The sequence below is a fragment of the Anser anser genome (genome assembly GCF_964211835.1).
Source record: "Anser anser genome assembly, chromosome: 1".
NCBI classification, from domain to species: Eukaryota; Metazoa; Chordata; class Aves; order Anseriformes; family Anatidae; genus Anser; species Anser anser.
The window spans coordinates 29,145,957-29,170,120 of NC_139720.1; the positions used below are offsets into that span (position 1 = coordinate 29,145,957).

The following is a 24,164-nucleotide window of genomic DNA, read 5'->3' on the forward strand; positions in this document are numbered from 1 at the left end:
ACAGGAAGCATCTGGCACCTCCCTGGGATTTCTGGAGCATATTGTGCATGTAGTTTGCAATCAAGGTGTCCCTGCCAGAGGAGCTACCCCTGGACTAGCCCAGAGACCCTGTACTGACTAGATGCAGTCTGAAGCCTTGATTCCTCTTTGCAAAAACGTGTTTACATAAGCTTTGTGAGAATGGAGTAGGGAGTTGAGTTCACCATTTCTAATAGGATAAAACATGCCTAAATGGAAGAACTGTAATAGGTCTGTTACCATGGCAAAGGCTGTAATTATTACACTACAAAAGTAACCTCTCCGTTCATTTTTTTGCATATGATGAAAGGTTCGGCAGATCTAAGCTGATGTAATGACAAGAGATTCTTGGGACTGGTGGAAAGGAGGGCTTGGATCTGCCTGTCCTCCCAGTTCCCACTTGAACACATTGTTAGGAAGTGATCTGAAGTCAACAGAAGTGGGGGTGGTTCACCAGCCTAGAAAAACAAGACCACTATTCAGAATCAAATGCAGCAAACCATATCGGGTGACCTTTGAGGCAACTAAAGGTGGACAGCACCCAAAACATTCTTAAAAGAATGCAACCAGCTCTAGAACTATGAAGATTTTATGTGAGTAGGCAATATCACCTAAACATTTCCAATATTCAGTAAGCTGGAACATACAAACCAAGCTATGGTATGGTAACTACCATAAAAGCATAAAACCAAAAAAGCAGTAGAATTTTATAGATATTCAAAACATTTTTAGAAGTTGTGCTGATCTCCTCAGCTCCTACTTATTTGAAAATAGGTGGGAGGCCCTACCAAATTAAGGTGCAGGCACAACAGGCAGCTAGCATAGCCTTTGGATTCTGGATCTAATCAGATCAGAACTGAGATTTTCATGAGAAAAGTAAAATTAGAGTGCTGAGCAGAGAGAACAAGCTCTTGATGGAAGTGAAGACCTGAAGTGAAGACCTCTAGCAGACCTAGCAGCTGCAACCAGCAGAGGCAGCAAAGAAAGCATCCTGCCCCCAGACAGTGGTCATAAAAAGCTTGGCCTTGCTGCTGGGTTGGGTTAAAGTTAGTCTTCTTGAGCATCACCGTACTAGCTGTGTTCCTCGTCACTCATCCTTGTCTTGGAAATTTTAACTGGAAACAATATTTCCAGCAGCTTTTCCAGCTGCCATTCATTCAAGGCACTAAAATGCTTGTGCACATCTTCATACTGTTACTTTGCAAATGTAAGAGCTTGGGAAATACCTTTTTATCTGAGTGGGGTCAAAATTCTGTCTAAAATTTATTAGAGCAGGGTCTGTCTTTTTCTGTTGTTCTTCTGTTTCTGCAGCTCTTTACACACATTGCTATAATACAAAGAATAAATGATACAAAAACATTTCCCTTCCCTACCCTCTCACAGAATAGCAGCAGCCCTAAAACATGACCAGTTTTAATCCTGGCACAATTAAAGTGAAGAAATCTGTCATTTTTATCAAATATGTTCACTTTCTATTTTATGAATTACCTGTGAAACCAGAATGTCTTTAGTTAATTCTAGAACTGTTCAAGGATATTTTCTGCCAACCTTTTTCAGAACTCAGCTGGCTATGGAAATTATGCAGTAAATACCTGCACTTATTCCTTAGACTTTAACCTAACATGATCTAGCTGTGATTGTTCATAAGTCATGTGGTAGCAGTTTTAAAATGTATTTTAATCTATTCATATGATCTGGAGTATTAGCAGAAGCCATCTTGACTCATTTTTCCTCGAACTGTGTTATTTATTTCAGTGTCTTCATGAATAGCAAGGGACAATTATGCCTTGTTAAAGTTTCAGCTTTGAAGAAAGGCCAATTGTGGTCAACTTTCAGAAGTCTACCTGAGATTTGGAGTTTATTATCTATAGTGTTTATAGACTACAGTCTGTATCTATCAAAAAATAAAGGTCCTTTTTTTTCATAAAAAGTAGTACTTCAATGGGCCTTACACAAGTCACTTTTCATCTCTTCATAAAAATTAAAGATGGTGATCATATATCCAGAGCAGTTGCCTGTAAGAAACCAGGACTCAGCAATAAATGTCACAGCCATGTTTTTCATTCTATTGTATTTGCAGAAAAGAAACGTAAATCCCAGAAACAATTGTACATTAAAAGTAGGCAGAAAGTGCTTTCCCAAGAACCAGTCAGTGTTATCTAGTAATAATTATGACCCTCGTGAAAAACTCGGTGAAGTCAGCTCAAAAAATTTTATTGTCTTAAAATTAAATCAAGCTCTTAGAGGGGTGATCAAACTGTGCCTTTTGAACGCAGTGCAACTTTGTCACGGCCATCTGGCCATATGGCAGCAGGCTGTCCTGATGCAAGGGGTGCTGGATAACCTCAAATCCTGCCTGCGATGTGACACGGCTGGGTCACCCTGGGTTCCCAAAGAACACCCAGGCCATTGCTACCTTCTCTGGGGAGTCACCTCCTGCTACGACAAAAGCCAGACCAGGTATTTGTTTAGACACTCTCAGTTATAGCTGTGTGGCTTAAGACAGTCTTTAACCTTCTCCCATGCCAGATTTCAGGTTTTAAAATTCAGTCTCAAATGTTACCCTTTATTTTTAAATACCACCTACATAATTGTTTAAAATATAACCTGTACGTGGGCTGGGGTCTGTGCTTGGATCTGAGAGAGGTAGGAAAGCAGAGGTCACTGTCGGAACTTAAGGGTGGCTGAAAGGATATCTCTAAATTGCTCATCCTCAAAAGGGGAAAAAAAAAAAAAAAAAAAAAAAAAAAAAAACATCTCTGGGAAGAGACCAAGCCAGGAAACGGCGGAGGTGACCTCCAGAGCTCCTTTCCAACCTAATTTACCGGATGATTCTATGAAATCTTAGTTGTAAATGGGATGCATAAACAGCAACTCGATTCACTCATATCTTTATGGCAAACAAGGATATATTTGTGGTGAACAAATCTAATCACAGTGTGAGCCCATAGGGAATCTGACTGCAAAAGCTGTGAGGCTGTTCAGTCATCATGTAAGACCACAGGGAAACCAGATGTACCAGGATTCTCCCACTGCGTCTAGTGAAACTCAATCCCTGAGGCATTAAAAGGTTATGGAAAAAAGGGAGCAAATATAGCATATGTACAGTAATCCTCTTTTTGGAGTCGAATTTTCAGAGATGGGCTTATGGGGCTAGCACTGTACTACAAAAGGAATTCAGTTCAGTTCAAAGCCTCAAACGCGAGTTACCTCGACTCCTGGCAAATTCAATGTTTTGAAAATATTAAGAATCAACAGCCTGAATAAAACACTGTGTTGCACGTGGTGTTCACATTGCGCATCAGTGGGACCTTTGGACAAGGTCAAAGACAACATGCAGGTCTGGATGCAGTAGCCACGTTGACAGGTCGGAGAGCTCCCTGTCATTTGAGCAGTAGTGCACCTTGCACTGCGTGGTGCTCACGGGGGAACTACAGCCACGTTAGGCTCCATCCCCACCTCATTCCTTAGCAAAATATTAGCTGAATTATTTATTCGAATAACAGAATGCCAATTTTTCCTCTGGTTAAAAAACAGCCTGAAGTTGCTGAAATCAGTACAGTCATCCTGATTTAAATTCATTTTGAACAGAAATCACAAGAGGCTTCATTCTGACCTTGCACCAGCCCTTACACTTCTGTGTAATGCAGTAGAATTATTCTTGATTTCCATTTATGTGAAAATCTAAATTGGTTCTTAAAATAGACGCTGTCTTTTTTTTTTTTCTCTCAGTCCGCTACCAGTAAATTATTTGACCTACATCTTAATACATATTGGAAAAAATGTTCTCCCCACTCCTATTTTACAAATACATTTCAGAACTCATATATTCAACTTACACTCTATTGGTTTCCGCCCCACAAGATTTATCACCCAAGGAAAAGGGAAATCCAGAGGAAAGCCCACTCTCAAGGACGCCAGATGAATATAAAGTGTCTATTCACACACTTTTAATGCATATGTGCTGCGCACGTTGGATGTACACCAGCTTACATTTCTGTCTTGTTTTTTCTATCATTTCAGTAATGAGAAAAATCCGTTCTATGTCAAACTTCCTTAAGAGCTCCCTTCACCTTGTCTGCATGATGTCCTCTGTATTGAATGAGAAGCACTTTGTAAATTTTCTTTTCCGATCCAGAAGTAACAATGAAATCCCAGCAAAAAAAGGTTACGTGCTCTCAATTTCAGAAGTTAGAAATACAAAGCACTCAAAATCTGAACTTTCATGAATTTTGCCATACGTTTCTTTGCTTAGCTCCCAATAGCCTTAATAGGAATTAACTATGAAAATCCCTTCTACTTCAAAAGGACTACTGACCTTCCAATACCGAATGTACAGCACGTGGTCACTTTATGCACCCTACCAAAATAAATTTAGTGTATTCAAAGCAAAATCCCAGTAAGCTGAAATGGACCGTACATACTCATTGTCAGATTGCTGCCTTAACATATCATGATGCCAAATGTCTTAGCGCAGGACAATGACGGTTACTGGATTTATGGCAAAATACAGGCTTTGCAAAGCAAATGTCACAGAAACAAGGTGAAGAGGCGCTGACAGACTCACCTCATATACACCCTCTTTCATGTAGTAGCAGCTGAGCTGTTTGTTCAGTAAGGATTTCACATCCTCTTACAGGACTGGGCTTTCGTTTTTTCGCTATTTGGCGTGGAAAAAACTATTTCCTTTTGTCCTGTGTTTGCAACAGCTACATTCTTAATTGTCAAGAAACAAATGCTAAGGGAGTAAACTTCATGAGTGAAAGATTGTTTTTTCCCTTGTTGAACCACTTGATCCCTACCACCTGCTTACAGTAACTATTTCTGGTCTCATTACCAAGACTGAGAAATGTGCAGCTTATATGGAACTGGGACATTTGCGAAGAGTTGTATAAGTACATATGTTTCTCTAAATTTGCCACAGAAATAATAAAACCCCATAAACTACACTGGTTCAAACAGTACCTTCTAGGATTTACTCACTAAACAGACCAGAACAAATCTTTCACCATCCCCTGGTACAGGCACTTCAGAAATCCTTTCTTAAAACTGCTATGTAATGCAGTTTTATTCACATTACAGCGTACCCAAGCCTTAAGCCATAATGCTGATTCAAATTCTACTAAACGTGCATTCCTTTCTTCATTTTAGCACTTGGTAACCCAATGTTAAAATCTCAACATATTCTTAGTACTAGTAGTTATTCATCCTCTTACTCTTTCTTATATCACTCAATGGACGTGGTGCTTAGGGACGTGGTTCACTGGCAGACTTGGCACTGCTAGGTTAAAGGTTGGACTTGATGATCTTGGAGGTTTTTTCCAACCTAAGCGAATCTATGCTTCTATGAATTTCAGAAACCTCAAGGCATAATTTAACATGTAAGGTTTTTTTTTTCTTTTTTTTTTCTTTTTTTTTTTTTTTTTTTACATTAAAAAGAAGTATTTAGCATTATTTTCTGTTTTGAAATGTGTCTTAATTTGTTCATTAGGAGCCATATTTGAATCCATATCCCCAGTTTAGCAGAATTTTTCCGTAAATTTTAAAGGGTTTAAGAGTTGAACACCTACCTCACCTTAAAAATAGTTTTGGTATAAGCAGGTTCATAATTGCACTCCAAGACTGCAAAGCACAGCAGAAGTCTGAAAGTTTCATAATTAAGACTGTAACTTTAGCTGTCTCCTACTTCTTGCTGTATCTACTGAAGGCTACCCCAGATCCATTACCTAACTAGGCTCACCTCAACAAAAAGTACGTTTAAATCTCATCTTGCAATTCCACTGATACTATGTTCTCAATTGCCTCTGTCTGTTTGTGACAGCAGGGAAAAAAAATAAAAAAGTAAAAACCACCTTCTTACATTCCTGCAACAAGCTTTTTCTTCTGATGTCTGTCTTACTCCAGAACGGCCCTTCCCTTTTTAACCTTTCCTTCTGTTTCAGCATCACCAGGTTTTCCTGTGTTGTGGTCTGTGTTTTAGCAACTAACCCACTTCGGCAAATAAATCATTCTGAGCAATTGCCAGCTCTTTTTGTCTGAGGGTCCTCCATTCAATTTCAGGTTGTCAGCATTTCATTATTTTCCATGGTTGGCCTCATGGCAATGTCCTTTTAAAATTCAATACACTGAAAAGCTTAGGAAAAAAAAGAGATAAAAAAATGTTCCCTTTTCAGTAGAGAGCATGCAGGTTGAAACAGATATATCTTGAGGACCCATGATATCAAAGAGAATTCGTAAGTTTTACATAAATTCCTCAAATTGCTACAGTTTTGTTATGCATGCATATTTATGAGGAGATATTATACATAATAGAGATATACAGTATATCAACTAAATGTTCTGTTAGCTTTTGAAGCATAACATTAATACCAAACTTGCAATGCAGTACAGAATTACCCAACAAGTACGTTTTCCTTGGCTGCCTGTCCTGTACTGTGAGGAACTGGTAAGTTCACTCATCAAAGGAGTGCTTTTATGTCCAGGCACATATCCCAGATTAAGGAGAACAGATCGCTAGTATTTAGGTCTCTTATTTCCACATTTTATATTAATAATGGAAAGTGAATAAGTTCACTGAAGTTTAACAAAATTATGTAGTGCGGAAGTGCAAGAGCTTCAGACATGATTTAGATATCTAAACCATGACTTGAAAAGAATTTAGGACATAAATCCTCCAAAAAGTGACTCAGGAACCCTTCACTGCAGCAACAGCAAGACTTATCAGTGCTCACTTTTCACTTTGGCATTTATGCTTTGGACCTGCGTTCACAGGTTTCCCATCCATGTGCAGGACTGCCCGAGAGTACGCAGCTCAGAACCTCTGTGATCCAGATGTGAGACGGAGCATAACCTAAGTGCCTCCCTCCCCCGCAGAAAGACTCTAAAAGACTCTGATCTGACTGGTGTGGTCAGGTAAGGTATATCAGCAGCAGTGCTGAGCCCAGCAAATGCACAAATACCGCAGGAAGCCCTCCTTCTGCGCTACTGCCTAGCAGTTGCAACATGTGAAAGAAGATCTGGAATTCCTGTTCATCCTGGATCCCCGACATGCAGAAATGCAAGAGCAATGGAACCGGAAAACAAAAATTGAAAACAGAAACTGACTCCCAAGTGCACTGCCTAGGACACTTGCCTCTTCTGGTAAGATTTGGGTCTTGATTGTTGCTCCATGGCCTGACCTTATGCAGCCAGTGAGGAAACAAACCAAAACCAACACTAAACAGTGCAGGTAGCAGGGATCAGAACCCATGAGTTTCTCTTGCCAGCTGAGTGTCTGATTTAGTGCAGTGCAATATCCTGCTCTTGCTCTATTTTCCACTCTTTTCTTTAAATACCATTAGGCATTCAAACATTGCCTAATTATATGCAAATACTAGTCCAATTAAGCACCAGATATTGCCATTTGCTAACATTAGGCTAGATTAGTTTTGTAGGTGACAATTCAATAAAACATTCATTCTTTCATACCTCCACGAAACAGGCAATTCAACAATAATTTTGTATTTACAATTGCATCATAGAGCTGCAATCATGCACTTCCTCCTACTGTGCCATCGCCACGCTGTTCTCACAGTGTCTGAACAATTCCAACTGTCACGTTTCTTACAGATGGCTTACCCTTACCCAGAGACTGTTTTCTGCATCCTCATCAGTATCATAAGACCTCCAGTCTTTCCCCCCTCACAGTACCTAAAGGGGGCCTACAAGAAAGATGGGGAGAGACTCTTTGTCAGGGGAATGATTATCACTATCATAGTGACAGGACAAGAAAGAATGGCTTTAAGCTATCAGAGGGTAGGTTTAGATTAGATATTAAGAATATTTTTTTCTGCTCTGAGGGTGGTGAGGCACTGGCACAGGTTGCCCAGAGAAGCTGTGGATGCCCCATCCCTGGAAGTGTTCAAGGCCCGGCTGGATGGGGCTTTGGGCAACCTGGGCTGGTGGGAGGTGTCCCTGCCCATGCTGAAGAGGTTGGAACTACATGATCTTTAAGGTCCCTTCCAACCCAAACCACTCTGCGATTCTAAGACTTAAAATTGCTTCACCTTTTTCCATATATAAATCAGAGCATTTCAAACTTAATAACCTACAAATTGACAAAATGAAACCTTGGCACCAGGTTTCAGATGTCAAATTAGTTGCATCAAACAGGTAGCAAGTGACACAGTAGTATCCAGGAGCATTTCCACTTTCTAGACCATAAGACCTAAATATAATGAGTAGAACATATATTCATGCTAACTGCTCACAAAGTCAGCATTCACTCTCCACCTCTGGTGCTATAGACTTGATTCTTCATTGTCTAAATCTTGTGCATTCAAAGCAATTATCATTCAGGATAACACTTTTTTTAACCACTTTATATTTTCTTTGCGGAGCTTTAAATCGATTCAGAGCCCATATACTGTACATCTATATTGCCTTCAATTGAAACAATAAATTAGTACGAAGTTTAATGCCTAGCTGTGAACCAATTGTATCAGCAAAAATACATATTTCTAACACTAACACTGTGAATTTTTGTCCCTGAGAAGGGCCTAAAAGTTCTCTGAAAGCTGTCAGTGACAGTTATCCCATTTTATCTTATTATTTTTAAATCCCCTTCTCAGTATGTTGCTAGAAATAGAAAATGTTATTGCCAAATAGTCTCTCTAATCCTACAACATAGTGTCCATTCGTGGTTCACCTCTAACCTAGCCTTAAAGATGGTAGAAAATGGGAGAAGTGATATAACTCAGCTCTGCAAAAAGTGACTGAGGTATACTGCTGCACACCAACAGTGGTCATGCAAATATTTCTGTGAGCAGCAGAAGAAATGGAGAAGTAACTGTGCAACAGAAGCAAGGAGGGGCTCAGCAGTGTTCCTGTGGGATGGTTTGATACTAAACTACCAAACAGGATATCTTCAGACTCGCAGAACCAGCAAAGCCCTTGGTTCTAACAGTGCTGTGCTTGCTACTTGCCATTCCTCCCCTGGTCAGCTGCACAGCTGAGCAGAGCCAAGCCTGGTCATGAAGTGTCTGGATGAGGACGGATTGAGACTCCAGGCCATGGCTGGTTTTGACCAGCGGATAGATGGCTGTAACCTGAAGTGTCAGGCATCAGCCAGTCCCTAGGGTGTCCTGAGATCACAAGTGGTGGCCCATGAGAAAGAAGAGCAAGGGAAAAAGGTAAACTCTAGGACAAGATGCCAACACCTACATTCACAAAATTTACAGGAATCTCATTTGCCTGTGAGACCTCTCTGCTCATGTATCTAACTTCACTAAAAAGAGCCTTCGGGTTCAGTGAAGGGGACGAAATGTGCATAAATTTACTTAGTCATTATCTAGCTTCATGATAGAAAGTATATGAAAAATAATGAACCATAATCACTTCTTTCATCAGGTCCCAACCACTTCCTAATAATCTCCAGTGAGCCAACTGCACAAAAAAATAGATGGGAGCAATACCTGGCACCGTACCAGCCCAGGAACCACCCCAGAAAGCTGAAGAAGCACTGCACACATACCCATACAGGCTGGAAAACTACACAAGACCTCGGGACAGAATAGCTTTACGTAACTGGTATAGCTACATGCATCACAAACACGGGGCTGTCTGCACTTAACACCGGGTGCATGAAAATGCTGGACACAGCTCAGCTGGAAGAAGTCATCCTTCCCCTGTCTCTCCTGCATTTTTAGGTTGCTCTCTCAAGGCGAGCGGTCTCTGTAATGTCACCAACTCTATTCATTTTGCTCCACAGTGTTGCAGTGGCACCTGTAATGGTGATATATATATATAAAAAAAAAAGAAAAAAGAAAAAAAAAAAGGCTCTTGAATGCAGTGATTGGCATGGTTAATGACCATGACACTGCAAAGCTGCTGTGTGCTTCAGCACTGGTTGGCTTATTTCAAGTCCTGACTTTCCATTTAGTAGAGTAAACCAGGAGCATTGCATAGCCTCTGAGTAATCATTTTATTGAAGCTCAAGTGTTAAAATAGCCTAGACAAAAGGACCATCAAACATAATACTTAAGAAGGGGTGAGGTGGGCAAACACAAACCAAACACTTCCTTTGTTAAAAAAAAAAATCAAAAAAAAAAATCTGCAAGCTTTTGTCTATCATCGGTTTCTAAAGCTAGTAGACTACACTTCTAAAATCATGGTAACGGATTTCCCCACCGGAGTAAATGAACTTAGCTTTCTATGTTAATGGTGAGTGCTGCTTGCATTGGCTAGAAATATTACCTTGAGTGGGGATGCTCCACTCTTACCAAAACATGGTTGGCATGCTGTCAGAAGGTAACGTCTGTGGAGAACAGTCAGGGAGGCCAAGCCTGCTTAGCCATGCATTGGAGCCAGAAAGTCATTAGCATGGCTCTCATCAGTTCTCCCAGTTCTTTTTTTGGATTCTGAAAGACTCTACCAGTTTCTTACCAGATTGGTTTTGTATTACTGGCTAGACAAGGCACTTGCAAAAGATACAGCTTTCACCAATGGTGATTTAGTCATGAATTCATAACTTGTCAGCATCGTTCCTTTCAACTATCTTGGTTGCTGAATTGTACCACTATGATGTATTCACATAGCCATATGTCATGCACAGGAAAAAGTATCGGCGAATGGAATGTATTTACAGGAGTTGAAAGACGTATATAGCTTATACTAAAATATGTACAATTAATTGGATTAATTAAAGCGCAGATGAAAATATATTAAATAAATGAATCGCTATTTCTGTAGGACTATTCCCAGTGTCTGTGCACATGCTTCAACAAGTCCCATCTACCAGATTTGTAAGCAATGGTATTTTATTTTTGGTTAGGGAGAAAGAAGAAAGTTATTTCCAGCCATTCCACATTCAATTACCAAAACACCAACAGAATTTCTGGCACGGGAGGAGAGCAGAAAGACCGGATATAGCGGGTACTTTCCTAAGCTTGGTCCGCATTCTCTTGAGTCCTGATGAGAGGTTCATTCTCTTTCCCAGGAGGGCAGGGAATAACAGCAAGTGTCCTTCCAAGGTCAGCAGCTCAGGACCTCACTGAAGGCTACGTTGTTGCTCATATTAACTAAAAACTGTTGACTGGAGGAGAATTTCAATACTTTACACTAACAAAATTGCAAATACAGCATTATTCACATTTAGAAAAATTGATAAAATGGACACACAAGATAAGAGTTTACCCTCTGTTTTGCTATTTTTTTTTGTAAATTTGAGCTAAAAAAATTATTCAAAGATTAAATTTTAAATACACCATTATCTATGCATACGATTTACAAGAAATCCAAGACGGCAATATTAGACAAATATTCTCAGCCATTCAAAAATGTATCTACATGATACGTCTACGATAAAAGTTCCTTTTATCTTTTTTTTTTTTTTAATATACATCTGTGGTAATAAATCATCTATTCACATCACTGTGGATGTGATTATCTGTATCTTTAATCAGTTATTTATTATCACTCCACCTTGGCTGTGAAAATAAGCAATCTGGTAATTCTTCAGTACATTACAACATACATATGGAGTACAAACCACAAAGGCAGCATGAACCCTTCTTTGCCTCTCTCTCTCTCTCTCTCAAATATATAAAAAGGCCACTTGTGAAGTCCAGCAATTTAAAAATGTAGCTTATCTTTTTGTAGAAACAAGTAATTAGCAGTGCAATTTAACATTGGCAACTAGTCACGGGCATGGTTAAGTTCATTTGCATTTCTGACTACCTGATAGCAAGTGAAGTCAAGTAATTACTTGTCCACACTACCTAAATTGCATAAAAAATAACTGAACGTAACACTGCAATATTTATGTAACAGTATATCTATGAAAATTAGATGCAGAAGACGTGTGTCCAGTCTTTCAGATATAGTTGTAATGAAAAAAATGTTAAAAGATGTTCAGAAGCTTGAGGACACCGATGAGTATCTAATGCGATTTTCAGAAGCACGTTGGTTTCTCACAGCCATTAGAGTTGCACAGAGCTGTTGTTTCCCTCTGCAAGACAAAGCCTTTTTATGTGCTCAGCAGACAAGTTTATGTATATTGGCCCTTAAACCTTTATTTATCCCTGTGTTAGCGTGCAACATAGTTCAATTTTTAAGAATAAAATTAACTTTCAAAGGGCACTTTGGAAACATTTTTTAAATACCTCATTAAACACTTCTGAGAAATATTTATAAAACAACTGAGGATCTGGCAAAATATTAATTTTTAAAATTGCAATAATTACCCAGAGGAATTGTTTTCAATACTCATATGAATGTGGTTTTGTCATATGTGAAACCAGGCATCACTGAGGTGGAGACCAGTTCAGGCACCTTTAGCGTGGGGTGAAATTTATGTCTGTGCTCAGGGCCAACCCCGCAGCCAGACACTACCAACGATGTCTTTACTCTGCAAACACTTTACAAAGCACAGGAACCAAATATATTGCAGGTGAAATTCTCTGTTGTGCAGGGGTCTTTCACAGGTCTCTGTATTACATAAGTTGTACTTAAATACTATTTCAAAGTTGCACAAATCTACAGCACTGGCATGAAACTTCCCTTGGAAGAATTCCTTGAGCCCTTTGAAAAGGATGTACTTTGATAGCATCTATCACAGTCTCTTAAGCAATACATAAATCTTGTGCTGGCCTCTGCACAGAGGTGGGTACACCTTGCAGAGTATCTCCAGTTTTGTGGAGATGTCACAAAATCCCACAGTGCTTCACAGTTTGCATTTTGCAGACTGCCCAGGCAACACATACATCCAAATTTCAGAACCACTAATAAACGCTTTAATTACCCAAATGATCAAGAGAATAGAGACATGAATATTTTACAGGTTAGCTGCTCACAGCTTCTGACCCTGGGCTGAAATCTTGATTCTGCTGAAATTGGCGAGAGTTGTTACTGACCTTGGTGAGGCTAATATCTCACCCCATCTTTTCAACTGATAGCTACTCGTCATCACTAGCCTGTCTTCCAGCCCAATCTCTACCTCAGACTCCATTAGTGAGATTTGTCAGTGTCAGACTTTTCTAAAAAACCTCTTCCATTCTGAGGAAAAAGCTCAAAACAATGAGAATCACCTACTCACCAACCCGACCTGGTTTATAACTTTGGTACACAATTCCTCAAAAGAAATCAAGTGCCATGTACCCAAACTGCTCTTATATGCCAACAAAGTTCCTTTACAATAGTAAACTGTCCCTCACACAGGTGCCAGAACTCCTGGTACCCAAACATCGCCACCACCTCATGGCAATGGGTTGCTGCAATCTCTTGTCAAAGACCAAAAGCCTCAAAGTATGACTCTCTAATAAGGTGGTCCTGTTCTGGGAATGGACCTAGTGGGTCCAATTCACTGGACCCAGACCTTGGTTATTCTTATACACTACCTAAATAGCAAAAAAAAAAAAAAAAAAAAGTCAGTCAAAATATGGAATTCTCAGTTACCAACAGCAATGCTGAGTACCTCACCCATTATCTTCTAGGCTGTGGGTCTTAACTTATGAAAAAACAAATAACTCCAGCAGGAGACATGGAAAGATCTCTGTACCATAACTGTCAACAAATTTGCAGTAGGGTTACCCAAACCTGCAGACAGTTCACGTCTTTGATCTAAATCAGAAAATGAGGGAAAGAGTCTCGACTCTCATATTTTCTAGGGAAGGCTTGAATCATTCTGCTGTTAGCTCCAATGGGGTACATAAATGCTCTTGCTCTTACACTTGACTTGTTCTCTGTCCCTTTCCCCTTCCTTCCTGGGGAAAAGCAGACAAGAACTTACATAAAAATAGCAGGGAAAGATTATTTACCTTCCCAAGAATAATCACTTCTGTCCTCTGAGATGTTTATATAGCATGCAAGTCCTCTCTTTTAAACTTCCTTCCTGCTGTCCTTAATGCTGTCCCCCTTACACTCAGGAGCGGGCCATTTATTCCAAGTTCAGGATCCCTTCTTGTGGCAAAGCCCCAAGAAGTTCTGCTTGGCTACCCCTAATCAACTCACTTTACAACAAAGGCTTCCCCACTTTTTTTTTTTTTTTTCTGTACCTTTCAGATCTCTAGCCTGAAGAACTGAAGAGTACAAATCTGAAGAACTACTGAGGACAGATCTCTTCACCTGTCCTTTTGTAGCTTTTCTCCTCCCCCCCTTCCAAAGGCATATTCATTTCAGCTCATGCTTCCTGGAGCCATCTTTAACAGACCACTCCTTTCATCTCCCAGATTCCCAGTCCACGACTCCTGGATTTGCTTTCCATCCATGGGGAAAGTGACCTGCTCCCAGAACAACAGCTTAACATAGTGTTATTTCACACTTCACCAGAAATCTCTCCGTTTCTAACAAGGGTTTCTCTTGCTTAATTCTATTCCAGAGAATAGTGTATCCATCTGACCTATTTTAGACTTGTGCTTCAAAATGAGGTGATCTGATCCCTAAAACATCTTCTCATGTACTGTAAGGAGAGGCCAAGGACACTTGGGTTGTCTAGTCTGGAGAAAAGAAGGCTCAGAGGCAACCTCATTGCTCTCTGCAGCTTCCTGAGGAGGGAAATGGAGAGGGAAGTGCTAGTCTCTGCTCCCTGGTAATGGATGATACGATGCATGGGAACTGCAAGAAGCTGCACCAGGGGAGGTTTCGGACTGGGTATTCAGAAAATTTCTTTACTGTTACGGTGGCCAAACACTGGAACAGGCTTCCTGGAGAAGTGGTTGATGCTCCATACCTGTCAGTGTTCAAGAGGCATTTGGAGAATGCCTCAATAATAAGTTTTAACTTTTGTTTAATCCTGAAGTGGTCAGGCAGTTGGACTTTCTGATCTCTGTAGGTCCCTTCCAACTGAACTATCTCTTCTCTTCTCTTCTCTTCTCTTCTCTTCTCTTCTCTTCTCTTCTCTTCTCTTCTCTTCTCTTCTCTTCTCTTCTCTTCTCTTCTCTTCTCTTCTCTTCTCTTCTCTTCTCTTCTCTTCCATTTACAATGGGAAACTAGCTTAGTTATATGTAACTTCAGTCTAGATGTCTACATTTCATTGAATAAAATTAGAGCATTAGTTCCCAGATTACACATATGATGATTATGCTAAACCAGCAGTTGAACAGTAGTCCATGAATTCTGAAGTCTATGGACTTCAGCAGTCCTTGACAGGTATAAAAGAAAAGCAAGTTTTTAAATGTTATATAGCGATATAAATTGTAACAGCTCTATGAGAAAGCACACATATTTAACAGAAAAGGGGTAGCCAGAGAGGTCTGCTTAGCTCAGCTGATTGTGACATGAGAAGCACATCTTGAAGTAGTAGCTTTAATAACCACCCAAAACGGCAATTTTTGGAAGTGAAATCAACCCCAAAGATGAGCAGCAACCTAAGGTCATAGTAATTACGTTCATGAAAGAAACAAAGAAACAAAGAGACAAAGAGACAAAGAAACAAAGAAGAAAAAATGATAAGGTATCTATGATAAGGCTCTATGTGAGTTTTCTACTCAGAAAAATGTTTTATTTGAAGCAATTCACATGCTTGAAACACTGCAATTTTTTGTTCTGAGTAACTGTATTACTCAGTGGCTGCAGACCTTTGGGTCCAATCACGCTGCTCCTGAAGCTAATTTTGTGGCTTGGCCACTAATTCCAAAGACTTTTAGAAAGTGCCAAAACCAAGAAGAACCCAAACTTTGATAACAGCTTTAGTAGTCTACTGGCGATCCTGAAGATGTGCCACATATTATGAATCAACCCCACAAACCCATTCTCCAGAAGGACTTATTTTGGCTTGAGTGGAGGCTGCCTGTGAAGAAGTTCCTCAGAAACCAAGCCTTTTTCTACCCTGGAATACCTCATGGGACTTCCTCCTCGAAGGCTTTTGGGGCACCTCTCATTAATGTGCCCACTTGTCTGGGATAAACCTCTACAAAGATTCAAGAGGCCGGAGGGCTGAGGGCCACGCTCCGTCAAGGTTTTTCGCCAAACCCTCTGCTTCTTCCCCGGGTTTTATACCCTCTGCGAGTGGCAGTGGGCGGCCAGGCACTCGCAGCAGCTAGGCTGCAGGCTGCCTCCCGCCATGACCACCTCGGTGCCCCCGAAGGGTGCCATTTTGGGGGACGGCCGGGCCGAAGGGTGCCATCTCGGGGGACGGCCGGGCCGAGGGGTGCCATCTCGGGGGACGTCGACCCACCCCGTCCCCTCGCGTCTCCCCGCTCCCTCGGTGCGCGTCGAGGCACAAGCGGGGGCCGCGCCCCGGCCGGAGCAGGCTGCCGTTAGCATTCGGCCTCGCCGCCATGCAGCGCTGCCAGCAGCCCTGCGCCGGCCGTGCCCGCACGCTGCCAACGCCGCCGTGCCGCCGGCTGCCGGGGGGGCAGCGGGGGAGGCAGGGGGAAGGTGCGGTGTCCTAGCGGCCCCGCAGCCGAGGCGCCCGCCCCGAACCGCGGCGCTTTCTTCGGGAGCCCCCCTCCCTCTCCCCGCCGCCGCAGGGGCCAGCAGGGGGAAGGAGAAGGGGGCGCTCCCTCGTCCCCCCCCCCCCATTTTCAGCACAAGGGGAGGGAGGGGGGGGAGTTCATCGGCACAAACAAGGAGCGCAGGACCCGCTTCCTCCCCCCCTCCCTTCCCTCGGCGATAAATCCAGCCGGGCTATGCATCGCGATGGGGACGCGCTGCCGCCTTCCCCGCGCTGAGGCGGCGGCTGCTGCCGCTGCCGGGGGGGCCGCCATCCCCTCGGCGGGGACAGAGCAGCCGCCGCGGGGGCTGCCCGGCCCCCAGCGAGGGAGCAGCCGTCGCTGAGGCCGCCCTGCCCTCGGCCAGGGCCGCCGCCGAGGGCCGGGGGGTGCCCGAGCCGCTGCGACACGGGAGGGAGGACGGGGCTCGGCGCGCAGGGAGGAGGCGCAGCGGGCATGCGCCGGCCGAGCCGCTGACTGAATCCTCAGGCGAGGTACCGAGGCAAAAAAAAAAAAAAAGGGAAAAATAAATAAAAATAATCCTAAAGGAATGAGAGAGAGAAGAACGGAACGCGGCGGAGGAAAGCGAAAAGGGGTTTAAAAAGGGGATAAAGCAGCGCTGGAGGAGCAGCTGTGGCATGTGGGCACCGCCGGCACCAACAGGTAGGAGGAGGAGGGCAGGGGCTGGCGAGCCGGGGCTGCCGCAGCCGCAGGTGCGGGGACCCCCCCCCCGGGCTCGGGGATGGGGTCCGGGGGAGCGATGAGAGCCGAAGCCCGCAGACAAAGCCCCGGCTCCCCGCCGCGGGGGGCTCCCGCAGGGCGCCGGCAGCTGCGGCTGCCGGGCGGCGGCACCCGGGCGGCGCGGCGCAGTCGTGCCCGGCATGGCCGCGGGTGGCGGGCGGCCCTTCCCCGGGGGGTGCGAGCGTCTGTGGGGTGCGTGTGGGGTGCGTGGGGTCTGTGGGGTGGGTGCGAGGGGAGGCAGGGCCGCCCGGGCGGCGGGGACGGCGCCACAGAGGAGGGGGAAGCGGCGGGGGGGTGAGGGGGAAGGTGGGGGGGGGGGGGGAGGGGGAGCCTGATTTCATGGTTTTAAAACGATGCCATGATCTGATCAGCCTCTGTTTACACAGCAGCAATCAGGCTCTTTTGTGGACGGTAAGAATGGAAGGGTTTTGCTGGGATTCAGTGGGAATATCCTTTGTGCACACCCGAGGTGGAAACACTCGGGGTGGGGAGCGAAGGAGCCTGATCATGCCTGCTGTGGCTCCCGTCCCTGGCTCCGGAGGGAGGGGGAATAATAATAATAATAATAATAATAAAACAACAGCAGACAGTTCTTTATTTTATTTTATTGCACGAAATGATGTTCCGGTGAGGTTCACCGGGAGGATGAGTGGGAATCGCGGAGCCCTAATTAGCTAAAAATATATATATATATATCAATTTGTTATATGTTTATTTAAGCATAATCAAAACCAGCCCTCCTGAAAGGATGGGCATTGTATCTTGGGTGTGTTGCCTATTTTTTCTCAGTATTTACATCAAGCGTTGCTTATTCTGAATTATGTTGAGGCTCTAAAGATTTGCATTAAAGCGGGGAGGGGGGGGACCCTAAAGCTTAGTGCTATCGCCTGTCTGGCATACCTGTTTATTTGGAAGCCTAAATGATAAAATTATGGCTTATAGGAGGAAGGGAGGGGAATAATGAATACTGTTTCTCTTACAATGTGCATGAACCAACACAGTGTGATTAATGTGCTTTGGTGACTTGGGTTAAAAAACATAAATTCTGCAGGGTTTCTTTGGGTGTGATCCGTATCAACACAGCAGCTGCCTCTAAAACATTGACAAATACTGTAGCCGTAAAATAAATATAGGTAATGTCAAAATATCAGCAGCCTTTGGGGATTTTTTTAAAGATGCCAGTGATTAACTCTTGGGCTTGCAAACTAGGAATCTTTTTGATTCATAAAATCTCTGAGGCTTTAACTGTAAAATTATATATGCTACCGAATATAAGGGGCACTGGTCAGTTCTGAAACTGTAATGAGCCAAATCTGTGAAATGCCAATAATCAAACATGCTAAACAGTAAGTATAAAAAACAAAAAAAAAGCCTCGAGATTTTTAAAAACAAACAATAGTACTCAAATTTACAACTTCATTTGCTTCTCCATAAATTAACATCTTTGTTAGCACTTTCTGACATCATTTCTTGTTAACTTAAGAACTGATAGCTCGATTTTTTTTCAGATATTTTGATGGCATGACAAATCAGAAAGAAGAGGATGTACTGTATGACTAGACACCAGATCAGTTCTGTTTGTGGATTACATTTTCAGTAAGATGTATGGATCTATTTTTTCCTTGTTCTTATATATAGATCATGAGACTTGACTGAGGCAATATACATATCATCCATCCATCTATGGCGAACTACAGCCATGCAGCTGACAACATTTTACAAAATCTCTCTCCTTTAACAGCTTTTCTGAAACTGACTTCACTGGGTTTCATAATAGGAGTCAGTGTGGTGGGTAACCTTCTGATCTCCATTTTGCTAGTCAAAGATAAGACCTTGCATAGAGCTCCTTACTACTTCCTGTTGGATCTTTGCTGCTCAGATATCCTCAGATCTGCAATTTGTTTCCCATTTGTTTTCACCTCTGTAAAAAATGGCTCTACTTGGACGTATGGGACTCTTACTTGCAAAGTGATTGCCTTTTTGGGGGTTTTGTCCTGCTTTCACACTGCTTTCATGTTGTTCTGCATAAGTGTCACCAGATACTTAGCTATTGCCCACCACCGTTTTTATACGAAAAGGCTGACCTTCTGGACTTGTTTGGCCGTTATCTGTATGGTGTGGACCCTCTCTGTAGCCATGGCTTTCCCCCCAGTTTTAGATGTGGGCACCTACTCGTTCATTAGGGAGGAAGACCAATGCACTTTCCAGCATCGTTCCTTCAGGGCTAATGATTCTTTGGGATTTATGCTTCTTCTTGCCCTCATCCTCCTAGCCACACAGCTTGTCTACCTCAAGCTGATATTTTTTGTTCACGACCGCAGGAAAATGAAGCCAGTCCAGTTTGTTGCAGCAGTGAGCCAGAACTGGACTTTCCATGGTCCTGGAGCGAGCGGTCAAGCGGCTGCTAATTGGCTGGCTGGATTTGGAAGGGGTCCCACACCGCCAACCTTGTTGGGAATCAGGCAAAACGCGAACACCACAGGCAGGAGAAGGCTACTGGTTTTAGACGAGTTCAAAATGGAGAAGAGAATCAGCAGAATGTTCTACATCATGACATTCCTCTTTCTGACCTTGTGGGGTCCCTATTTGGTAGCCTGTTACTGGAGAGTTTTTGCAAGAGGGCCTGTAGTACCAGGGGGATTTCTAACGGCCGCTGTCTGGATGAGTTTTGCCCAAGCTGGAATCAATCCTTTTGTCTGCATTTTCTCCAACAGGGAGCTGAGGCGCTGTTTCAGCACAACCCTTCTTTACTGCAGAAAATCCAGGTTACCAAGGGAACCTTACTGTGTTATATGAGGGAGCATCTGTAAATCTTTAGCCTTGTGAAACACTACCATTCTCTGCTAAGCAATTGTGGCCTGTAGCCATGTCTTGAGAAGAAAATCAAGAATGGGATGTCAGCAGTTGTAAGGATTTGGGCAACATTCTGCAGTCTTTGCAATAGCTCACCTCTAATCCTATTTTAAACCTAAACATGTTCCTGCTGACCACTGCTGAAGGTTTGTAATTAAGAACAAAGGACTGAACTACTGCCCTGAATTCCTTTATGTGGTTGAAATCTAGATTATGAAAGTAGCAGGTGCTAAGTATCAGTGCTAAATGCTGTGTATATCACTACATAAAATAAGACCATCAAAAAGATTAGCATTGGACATCTTAATAAATTAAGTTGATATGAGGTTAATGTGTTGATAAAACTAATTTTAGACATCTGAAGACCTTTAAAACATTTCATACAATTATTGTTTTGCAAAGACTGAAAACTGGGGACTCAAGTACTGTAACTGATTAAAGATGTGCCATGCATTATTGGATTATCACACTTACAAATCTGTTTGCCTTGCGAGTAAGTTTTGGGGAGCATTCCAAAGCAGTATTTTTGTTCGGATTTAGACTTTACTTTTTTTTTCTTTTTTTTTTCTTTTTTCTTTTTCCCAGATATATTACTCTTTCTAAATACCATTTTCCTTAACGGTGAAATTACTAACATTTAACTGTATTCTGTGGGTTTTGCTGATTTGGTATAAAGTTTAATAGACTCTTATTTATATTTTTTAAAAAGCTAGATATCAGTCTGTTAGGCAACGTTAATGATAATATCCAGTCATAATTGAACAGTTATAATTATACAGAATAAACACATGTTGCCTTAAAGGGTTATCTAGTATCTTCCATTTTGTTTAGCATTGAAGCAAATAAGCAAGGAAAATTGAATCAGTAACTCTGGTCAGTCATTTGGGAGTGCATGAGAGATCACTTAGTCCTCTTTTTTCCTTTTTACTCCAATGGTTCCCAAAATCAGTATGCACATCACTGGGATGATATGATTTTTTTTCTAGGTGTGCCGCCCTTTCTAGTTTGTTCTGAGAAACACAGGCAGTTGATGTATGTTTATATTTTAAGACAGCTGTCATGGGGAGACCGCAGCCTTAGTATGATATCTTGCACAATTTGTGAAGCATTTATTCTACTGAAGGCACAGTCTTGTTTATATTTTCTGCACATTTTGGTGTATTGGTTGTTTTAAATTATTTAAGTTTTAACTTGTGAAAGCATATAATATGATTTCTTAGTATTTTAGAAATACATTAGAGTCTGTGAGTCTTTCCTTCTTTAAGATACAGATGTGTGGATTTCAATATAAAGTTGCATTTGCCAAAATTTACCTGTGTAGCTTGTTAATTTTCTTGGAATAAAATTTTACATTTTTCCAGTTATACAATTAACCTTTTTTATTTTGTCTAGTGAGCTAGCATGAAGTACTGAGAATGTAGCCATTATGAATTATTATCCTTTGCAGTCACTGTATTCCCAAACTGTAAATGCATGAATGATGGGGACCACAGGATTGATAAATGATATTATCTACAGTAGCACTATTGTGTAGTTTATCATAATTACCCATCTATCTGTTCTAATATGTCAGTTATATTTAAAGTTACAACACAGTATTTGACATTAACTTCACGGTTTAATTTTGGAAAATGTGTATATTTGAAGCACAACATCATGAGTCAGTCGATCGTAAAGAACATTGATTTTTTTCTTAATTTTTTTGGAGAGACAAGACTAGAGGTCTTAATTCAGTATTGGTGTATCTTGTTCTTTGTTGTAGTTTTATGACCAGCAAGTTAATATATACATACACGAGCAGCAGTCAATAATGGAAATGCTTAAATTTGTATGATAACATTATACAACATATGCAACAATTCAGAGAGTTGTGTCTATATGTGATCAGACAACTTGATCAAAGATTTAGTGAGCAATCTGTTTGACCTCACTTACACTTTTATACTGAGGTTGATTGGTTGAGAGGCATGGCTTAATATACTGTGTTGAAACAGAAAACTTGCTGAAATACCGAGTCCTCATCAGTACAAGGATGTTTCAGAACGTAATTTGAAACGGGACCAATAAACTTCCACCAAAAGGACTTTTTTACTACACCGAAAAGGCTTTGAAATTAAGGTAGTTAAGCAATTGTCAAAGATAGCAGGAGTGCATAAAAACTGAATCGTTTGTTGAGAAAAATTCTGAAAGTTATCCCACTTAAGTTTATTAAAAGGTTGATTGGCAATAACTTCAGTCTAATTTCTATAAAATAGTAACCTTTACAAGGAACATTGATATTACATATTGTAATAAAGAAGTACATATAAATAAAGTTGTAAATAGTGTTATAGTTGTAGAAGTAGTCGGTTCTGAGGATTAGCCAGAAAATTTTCAACTATGAAATTTCACAAGCTGCGAATTCGGGGCCTGACCTAGCTCCTAATAAAGTCAGTTGGTGTTTTCCCATTAACTTCATTTGGAGCAGAAGCTGGCCCTCACGTTTCTATAGTACTATGCTTCTGAAATACTAAGAAGGCTGTATTTACTATGCAGTGGGAAAAGGAAAAAACAATTTAAAATTATTTCCCTGGAAGTTTTGCAAGCAGTAACTGATGTAAACTAAAATAATAAACAGTAAACAAGTCTGAAAGCAAATATTTTGCTAAATGTTTTTCTTTTGATATGAACATAATTCCTTTGACTAACTGAAAAATACACGAGTGTATTGCTACCTGACAGGGGAGGTCTTTCTCTAAGTGAATTTTTATACTTGTTCCAATAAGAAGTCTTGTGACAGATGTAATTCCTTTTATTCTCTCCAGTGTTAAATGAACAAGGGGATGTGCAGTGAAGTTAAAAGCCAACATATGGAGTAACATGCCATGCAAAGTTATTACTCAGTGGAACTCACTGGTGCAGGATGTCCGGTACCTTAGAGAGGTTCATCACATGTAGACATGAAGTAAAGCAGTGCTTGCAGGTTCTGCCATGGGTGTCATTTGATCTTAGTCAGCACATCAAACCTCATGCATTGGGGGATAAATTCAAAAGAGCAAGAAGGTTTCTTCCAGCTCAGTACACAGTTGTGTCACAGTATGAAAAGCTTTCTGCTCTCCTTTTAGTACAGGAGTGAAATCGGTGCCAAAGCTTATACAGGGCTGGTAGGTTAGTCTTCTATTTCAGAATAGCAAAGAGTGTCACAGTGTTTTATGTCTGCGTTGATCTTTGATGCTCATGGGTTATATGATGCTAGTTGTTTTAATTTTCCTGGGGAAGAAGAAAAGAGTAAGAACAGGTGCCCTTGAGAAAAGACTGTCTGCCCCTCTTGCTTTCTTGCCCTTTACTTGTGCCACTGGCCCTTTGGCAACCTCTCCATCAGTTCTTGTTCAATGTGAAGTATTTCATATATTGAGTCCTGTATTTCTTCTGCTCCAGTGCTCCTTAAGAAGTATCTCAGCCATCCCCCCTCCACAGCAGATAAGAGGAGTCCACTTTCCTCAGCAGTAGCTTCTTGCAGCGGCTTCCCAAGGTTTGTCAGTGTCTGATTTCTCTCCTAAAGACAGAGGGAGGCCACTGGTTCCTTCCAGCTGCCTTCCTGGTGCTATCATGCCATGATGCTTGGCTAGCACACTGTCTATCTGTGTCTTTTGGCTTTGGTCATGAAGTAGTCACTGTCTATGTTATGCAGAGAAAAATGTATAATGGCGAGAGTGCAGCGGGAAACAATTTCCCCTCTCCCAACTCCTTCATAAAGAAACCACAGTTATTGTTGCATTGATCCTCTAAATGAATAAAATGGACAGTTAGCAAATTAATGCAAGGTTTTTGGTATAGCCCTAAAATATTATTACACAATGGTTTTCAGGCAGTCTCCAGGCCTCGAGGGCAGAGCAGCCTGCTGTATCCATCTCCTTTTAAGTGCATTGAGTTTGCTCACTTGTATTGTCTGTGCTTTGCCTTCCAAACATAAGAACATTTTACTTATATTAATCCCAGCCCAGTATTGCAGCAAGCTGCTATTATTCATGGGTTTAATAAATAAAGTCAAAGGGAAGTCTGGTGGTTTTTGAGGAGAATTAAAGATGTACTTTGACTAATACTTGTTTTTTAGCAAATGTTGAGTAAAACTATGGGTTGCCAGGCTCTTCCATAGTTACACAGTCA

At 41.6% G+C, this 24,164-nt stretch overlaps 1 protein-coding gene across 8 annotated transcripts in view; it reads left to right on the forward strand.

Annotated features, from left to right (window-relative positions):
- Positions 1–10,626: 10,626 nt before the first annotated feature.
- Positions 10,627–24,164, forward strand: part of GPR85 (G protein-coupled receptor 85) — a 49,646-nt gene continuing 36,108 nt past the window's right edge. For 2 of the 8 annotated variants that reach the window (XR_014578668.1, XR_014578669.1), the window contains exons 1-2: positions 10,627–17,087; positions 18,674–18,768. Coding sequence is in view for 3 of the 8 variants with exons in the window: in XM_083821543.1 (XP_083677669.1) it covers positions 18,849–19,961 (1,113 nt within the window). In the remaining 5 variants the exon portion in view is untranslated. Of the gene's footprint in view, positions 17,088–17,210; positions 17,358–17,509; positions 17,577–18,673; positions 21,536–23,435; positions 23,530–24,164 lie in introns of those variants that run through there. The other 6 variants (XR_014578670.1, XR_014578671.1, XR_014578667.1 and 3 more) reach the window with 5 other exon arrangements.